Source organism: Penaeus vannamei, chromosome 4 (assembly GCF_042767895.1).
Source record: "Penaeus vannamei isolate JL-2024 chromosome 4, ASM4276789v1, whole genome shotgun sequence".
Classification (NCBI taxonomy): Eukaryota; Metazoa; Arthropoda; class Malacostraca; order Decapoda; family Penaeidae; genus Penaeus; species Penaeus vannamei.
Genome location: NC_091552.1, coordinates 31,333,967 through 31,341,466, shown reverse-complemented (window position 1 = coordinate 31,341,466; position 7,500 = coordinate 31,333,967). Strand labels below are relative to the sequence as shown.

Here is a 7,500-nt window from a genome sequence, read left to right as displayed (position 1 = left end):
AGCTCAACCCCCCCTCCTCCTGCTCCCTCCCCCTTCTCCCGCAACACAGAAGCCCAGCTCAACCCACCCCCCATCCTCCTGCTCCCTCCCCCTTCTCCCGCAACACAGAAGCCCACCTCAATCCCACCCCCTCCTCCTGCTCCCTCCCCCTTCTCCCCACAACACAGAAGCCCAGCTCAACCCCCCCCCCCCCATCCTCCTGCTCCCTCCCCCTTCTCCCGCAACACAGAAGCCCAGCTAACCCCCCCCCCCCATCCTCTTGCTCCCTCCCCCTTCTCCCGCAACACAGAAGCCCAGCTCACCCCCCCCCCCCCTCCTCCTGCTCCCTCCCCCTTCTCCCGCAACACAGAAGCCCAGCTCAACCCCCCCCCCCCCCCTCCTCCTGCTCCCTCCCCCTTCTCCCGCAACACAGAAGCCCAGCTCAACCCCCCCCCTTCTCCCGCAACACAGAAGCCCACCTCAACCCCCCCCCCCCCCCCTCCTCCTGCTCCCTCCCCCTTCTCCCGCAACACAGAAGCCCAGCTCACCCCCCCCCCTCCTCCTGCTCCCTCCCCCTTCTCCCCGCAACACAGAAGCCCAGCTCAACCCCCCCCCCTCCTCCTGCTCCCTCCCCCTTCTCCCGCAACACAGAAGCCCAGCTCAACCCCCCCCCCTCCTCCTGCTCCATCCCCCTTCTCCCGCAACACAGAAGCCCAGCTCACCCCCCCCCCTCCTCCTGCTCCCTCCCCCTTCTCCCCGCAACACAGAAGCCCAGCTACCCCCCCCCCCTCCTCCTGCTCCCTCCCCCTTCTCCCGCAACACAGAAGCCCAGCTACCCCTCCCCCCCTCCTCCTGCTCCCTCCCCCTTCTCCCGCAACACAGAAGCCCAGCTCAACCCCTCCCCCCCCATCCTCCTGCTCCCTCCCCCTTCTCCCCGCAACTCAGAAGCCCAGCTCCCCCCCCCCATCCTCCTGCTCCCTCCCCCTTCTCCCGCAACACAGAAGCCCAGCTCAACCCCCCCCCCCATCCTCCTGCTCCCTCCCCCTTCTCCCGCAACACAGAAGCCCAGCTCACCCCCCCCTCCTCCTGCTCCCTCCCCCTTCTCCCGCAACACAGAAGCCCAGCTCAACCCCCCCCCCTCCTCCTGCTCCCTCCCCCTTCTCCCGCAACACAGAAGCCCACCTCAACCCCCCCCCCCCTCCTCCTGCTCCCTCCCCCTTCTCCCCGCAACACAGAAGCCCAGCTCAACCCACCCCCCCTTCCTCCTGCTCCCTCCCCCTTCTCCCGCAACACAGAAGCCCAGCTCAACCCCCCCTCCTCCTGCTCCCTCCCCCTTCTCCCCGCAACACAGAAGCCCAGCTCAACCCCCCCCCCCTTCCTCCTGCTCCCTCCCCCTTCTCCCGCAACACAGAAGCCCAGCTCACCCCCCCCTCCTCCTGCTCCCTCCCCCTTCTCCCCGCAACACAGAAGCCCAGCTCAACCCCCCCTCCTCCTGCTCCCTCCCCCTTCTCCCCGCAACACAGAAGCCCAGCTCAACCCCCCCCCCCCCTTCCTCCTGCTCCCTCCCCCTTCTCCCCGCAACTCAGAAGCCCAGCTCCCCCCCCCCCTCCTCCTGCTCCCTCCCCCTTCTCCCGCAACACAGAAGCCCAGCTCAACCCCCCCCCCTCCTCCTGCTCCCTCCCCCTTCTCCCGCAACACAGAAGCCCAGCTCACCCCCCCCCCCCATCCTCCTGCTCCCTCCCCCTTCTCCCGCAACACAGAAGCCCAGCTCAACCCCCCCCCCTCCTCCTGCTCCCTCCCCCTTCTCCCGCAACACAGAAGCCCAGCTACCCCTCCCCCCTCCTCCTGCTCCCTCCCCCTTCTCCCGCAACACAGAAGCCCACCTCAACCCCCCCCCCCCATCCTCCTGCTCCCTCCCCCTTCTCCCGCAACACAGAAGCCCAGCTCACCCCCCCCCCCTTCCTCCTGCTCCCTCCCCCTTCTCCCGCAACACAGAAGCCCAGCTCACCCCCCCCCTCCTCCTGCTCCCTCCCCCTTCTCCCGCAACACAGAAGCCCAGCTAACCCCCCCCCCCCTCCTCCTGCTCCCTCCCCCTTCTCCCGCAACACAGAAGCCCAGCTCACCGCCCCTCCCTCCTCCTCCTGCTCCCTCCCCCTTCTCCCGCAACACAGAAGCCCAGCTCAACCCCCCCCTCCTCCTGCTCCCTCCCCCTTCTCCCGCAACACAGAAGCCCAGCTCAACCCCCCCCCCCTCCTCCTGCTCCCTCCCCCTTCTCCCGCAACACAGAAGCCCAGCTCAACCCCCCCTCCTCCTGCTCCCTCCCCCTTCTCCCGCAACACAGAAGCCCAGCTCACCCCCCCCCCTTCTCCTGCTCCCTCCCCCTTCTCCCCGCAACACAGAAGCCCAGCTCAACCCCCCCCCCTTCCTCCTGCTCCCTCCCCCTTCTCCCGCAACACAGAAGCCCAGCTCAACCCCCCCTCCTCCTGCTCCCTCCCCCTTCTCCCCGCAACACAGAAGCCCAGCTCACCCCCCCCCCTCCTCCTGCTCCCTCCCCCTTCTCCCGCAACACAGAAGCCCACCTCAACCCCCCCCCCCCCCCATCCTCCTGCTCCCTCCCCCTTCTCCCGCAACACAGAAGCCCAGCTCACCCCCCCCTCCTCCTGCTCCCTCCCCCTTCTCCCGCAACACAGAAGCCCAGCTCACCCCCCCCCCCCCCTTCCTCCTGCTCCCTCCCCCTTCTCCCGCAACACAGAAGCCCAGCTCAACCCCCCCCCCCCTCCTCCTGCTCCCTCCCCCTTCTCCCGCAACACAGAAGCCCAGCTCAACCCCCCCCCCCTCCTCCTGCTCCCTCCCCCTTCTCCCGCAACACAGAAGCCCAGCTCACCCCCCCCATCCTCCTGCTCCCTCCCCCTTCTCCCGCAACACAGAAGCCCAGCTCAACCCCCCCCCCCCCTCCTCCTGCTCCCTCCCCCTTCTCCCGCAACACAGAAGCCCAGCTCAACCCCCCCCCCATCCTCCTGCTCCCTCCCCCTTCTCCCGCAACACAGAAGCCCAGCTCACCCCCCCCCTCCTCCTGCTCCCTCCCCCTTCTCCCGCAACACAGAAGCCCAGCTCAACCCCCCCCCCCTCCTCCTGCTCCCTCCCCCTTCTCCCGCAACACAGAAGCCCAGCTCAACCCCCCCCCCCATCCTCCTGCTCCCTCCCCCTTCTCCCGCAACACAGAAGCTCAGCTCAACCCCCCCCCCCTCCTCCTGCTCCCTCCCCCTTCTCCCGCAACACAGAAGCCCAGCTCAACCCCCCCCCCCTCCTCCTGCTCCCTCCCCCTTCTCCCGCAACACAGAAGCCCAGCTAACCACCCCCCTCCTCCTGCTCCCTCCCCCTTCTCCCGCAACACAGAAGCCCAGCTAACCCCCCCCCCCCATCCTCCTGCTCCCTCCCCCTTCTCCCGCAACACAGAAGCCCAGCTCACCCCCCCCTCCTCCTGCTCCCTCCCCCTTCTCCCGCAACACAGAAGCCCAGCTCACCCCCCCCCTCCTCCTGCTCCCTCCCCCTTCTCCCGCAACACAGAAGCCCAGCTCAACCCCCCCCCCCCCTCCTCCAGCTCCCTCCCCCTTCTCCCGCAACACAGAAGCCCAGCTCAACCCCCCCCCCTCCTCCTGCTCCCTCCCCCTTCTCCCGCAACACAGAAGCCCAGCTCAACCCCCCCCCCCATCCTCCTGCTCCCTCCCCCTTCTCCCGCAACACAGAAGCCCAGCTCAACCCCCCCCTCCTCCTGCTCCCTCCCCCTTCTCCCGCAACACAGAAGCCCAGCTCAACCCCCCCCTCCTCCTGCTCCCTCCCCCTTCTCCCGCAACACAGAAGCCCAGCTCAACCCCCCCCCCCCTGCTCCCTCCCCCTTCTCCCGCAACACAGAAGCCCAGCTAACCCCCCCCCCTCCTCCTGCTCCCTCCCCCTTCTCCCGCAACACAGAAGCCCAGCTCAACCCCCCCCCCCCTCCTCCTGCTCCCTCCCCCTTCTCCCGCAACACAGAAGCCCAGCTCAACCCCCCCCCCTCCTCCTGCTCCCTCCCCCTTCTCCCGCAACACAGAAGCCCAGCTCAACCCCCCCCTCCTCCTGCTCCCTCCCCCTTCTCCCGCAACACAGAAGCCCAGCTCAACCCCTTCCCCTCCTCCTGCTCCCTCCCCCTTCTCCCGCAACACAGAAGCCCAGCTAACCCCCCCCTCCTCCTGCTCCCTCCCCCTTCTCCCGCAACACAGAAGCCCAGCTCATCCCCCCCCCCTCCTCCTGCTCCCTCCCCCTTCTCCCGCAACACAGAAGCCCAGCTCACCCCCCCCTCCTCCTGCTCCCTCCCCCTTCTCCCGCAACACAGAAGCCCAGCTCACCCCCCCCCCTCCTCCTGCTCCCTCCCCCTTCTCCCGCAACACAGAAGCCCAGCTAACCCCCCCCCTCCTCCTGCTCCCTCCCCCTTCTCCCGCAACACAGAAGCCCAGCTCACCCCCCCCCCCTTCTCCTGCTCCCTCCCCCTTCTCCCGCAACACAGAAGCCCAGCTCACCCACCCCCCTCCTCCTGCTCCCTCCCCCTTCTCCCGCAACACAGAAGCCCAGCTCATCCCCCCCCTCCTCCTGCTCCCTCCCCCTTCTCCCGCAACACAGAAGCCCAGCTCAACCCCCCCCTCCTCCTGCTCCCTCCCCCTTCTCCCGCAACACAGAAGCCCAGCTCAACCCCCCCCCTCCTCCTGCTCCCTCCCCCTTCTCCCGCAACACAGAAGCCCAGCTCACCCCCCCCCCCTCCTCCTGCTCCCTCCCCCTTCTCCCGCAACACAGAAGCCCAGCTACCCCTCCCCCCTCCTCCTGCTCCCTCCCCCTTCTCCCACAACACAGAAGCCCAGCTACCCCCCCCCCTCCTCCTGCTCCCTCCCCCTTCTCCCGCAACACAGAAGCCCAGCTCAACCCCCCCCCCCTCCTGCTCCCTCCCCCTTCTCCCGCAACACAGAAGCCCACCTCAACCCCCCCCCCTCCTCCTGCTCCCTCCCCCTTCTCCCGCAACACAGAAGCCCAGCTAACCTCCCCCCCCCCCATCCTACTGCTCCCTCCCCCTTCTCCCGCAACACAGAAGCCCAGCTCAACCCCCCCCTCCTCCTGCTCCCTCCCCCTTCTCCCCGCAACACAGAAGCCCAGCTCACCCCCCCCCCCCCCTCCTCCTGCTCCCTCCCCCTTCTCCCGCAACACAGAAGCCCAGCTAACCCCCCCCCCCCCTCCTCCTGCTCCCTCCCCCTTCTCCCGCAACACAGAAGCCCAGCTCACCCCCCCCCCCTCCTCCTGCTCCCTCCCCCTTCTCCCGCAACACAGAAGCCCACCTCAACCCCCCCCCTCCTCCTGCTCCCTCCCCCTTCTCCCGCAACACAGAAGCCCAGCTCACCCCCCCCCCCTCCTCCTGCTCCCTCCCCCTTCTCCCCGCAACACAGAAGCCCAGGTCACCCCCCCCCCCCCCTCCTCCTGCTCCCTCCCCCTTCTCCCGCAACACAGAAGCCCAGCTCACCCACCCCCCTCCTCCTGCTCCCTCCCCCTTCTCCCGCAACACAGAAGCCCAGCTCACCCCCCCCCTCCTCCTGCTCCCTCCCCCTTCTCCCGCAACACAGAAGCCCAGCTCACCCCCCCCTTCTCCCCCCTCCCCCAGACAAACAACCAGTTCATTGGCGGCCCGACAGACGTCCTGAGACTCCCGATGGGCAGGAGACTCAACCTGGTGAACGACCCTTCCTTCCCCTTCTCCCCCATCCTGTGCCCGACGCTCACGTCCTCCGCCATGTACCGCAACCCGTCCATCTGCTTCTACCCGGTGAGGACCTCGACTCGCAGTTCTCGGAGTTGCGTTTGTTGTTGTTCTTCTTGTTGCTTTGGCTGTTGATGCTATACTTATTATTGGATTTACTATTATCATTCTTATATTTACTATAATTATTAGCATTTATGATCACCCTCATTATCATCATTATCGCAGCAATAAACCCCTTACCCACCCCACTGAACCATCCACCCTTCCACCACCCTTTGCTATTCCCCCCACCCATTCCCTAATGCTCCTCCTCCCCCAGCCCTTCCTTAATGCACTTTCCCTTCCTCTCCCTTCCCTAATGCTCCTTCTCTCCCTCTCCCTTCTCTAATGCTCCCTCTCTCCCTCTCCCTTCCCTAATGCTCTTTCCCTCCCTCTCCCTTCCCTAATGCTCTTTCCCTCCCTCTCCCTTCCCTAATGCTCCTCTCCCTCTCCCTTCCCAAATGCTCTTTCCCTCCCTCTCCCTTCCCCAATGCTCCCTCTCTCCCTTCCCTAATGCTCTTTCCCTCCCTCTCCCTTCCCTAATTCTCCTCTCCCTTCCCTGATGCTCCTCTCCCTTTCCCTTCCCTAATGCTCTTTCCCTCCCTCTCCCTTCCCTAATGCTCCTCTCCCTTTCCCTTCCCTAATGCTCTTTCCCTCCCTCTCCCTTCCCTAATGCTCCTCTCCCTTTCCGTTCCCTAATGCTCTTTCCCTCCCTCTCCCTTCCCCAATGCTCCCTCTCTCCCTTCCCAAATGCTCTTTCCCTCCCTCTCCCTTCCCTAATGCTCCTCTCCCTTTCCCTTCCCTAATGCTCTTTCCCTCCCTCTCCCTTCCCTAATGCTCCTCTCCCTCTCCCTTCCCTAATGCTCTTTCCCTCCCTCTCCCTTCCCTAATGGTCCTCTCCCTTCCCTAATGCTCCTTCTCTCCCTCTCCCTTCCCTAATGCTCTTTCCCTCCCTCTCCCTTCCCTAATGCTCTTTCCCTCCCTCTCCCTTCCCTAATGCTCCTTCTCTCCCTTCCCTAATGCTCTTTCCCTCCCTCTCCCTTCCCTAAGGCTCCTCTCCCTTACCTAATGCTCCTTCTCTCCCTTCCCTAATGCTCTTTCCCTCCCTCTCCCTTCCCAAATGCTCTTTCCCTCCCTCTCCCTTACCTAATGCTCCCTCTCTCTCCCTTCCCTAATGCTCTTTCCCTCCCTCTCCCTTCCCTAATGCTCTTTCCCTCCCTCTCCCTTCCCTAATGCTCCTTCTCTCCCTCTCCCTACCCAAATGCTCTTTCCCTCCCTCTCCCTTCCCTAATGCTCTTCATCTCCCTCTCCCTTCCCTAATGCTCTTTACCTCCCTCTCCCTTCCCTAATGCTCCTCTCCCCCACTTCCCTAATGCTCTTTCCCTCCCTCTCCCTTCCCTAATGCTCTTTCCCTCCCTCTCCCTTCCCTAATGCTCTTTCTATCCCTCTCCCTTCCCTAATGCTCCTCTCCCTCTCCCTTCCCTAATGCTCTTTCCCTCCCTCTCCCTTCCCTAATGCTCTTTCCCTCCCTCTCCCTTCCCTAATGCTCTTTCCCTCCCTCTCCCTTCCCTAATGCTCTTTCCCTCCCTCTCCCTTCCCTAATGCTCTTTCCCTCCCTCTCCCTTCCCTAATGCTCCTTCTCTCCCTCTCCCTTCCCTAATGCTCTTTCCCTCCCTCTCCCTTCCATAATGCTCTTTCTATCCCTC

The 7,500-nt window shown here is 65.2% G+C and overlaps 1 protein-coding gene across 1 annotated transcript in view; it reads left to right on the top strand.

Annotated features, from left to right (window-relative positions):
- The window catches only part of LOC113829647 (uncharacterized), a 20,969-nt gene that overhangs the window by 12,176 nt on the left and 1,293 nt on the right, over positions 1-7,500 (top strand). The window contains exon 7 of the mRNA XM_070118747.1: positions 5,657-5,818. Within this exon, the coding sequence (XP_069974848.1) occupies positions 5,657-5,818 (162 nt within the window). The remainder of the gene's footprint in view (positions 1-5,656; positions 5,819-7,500) is intronic.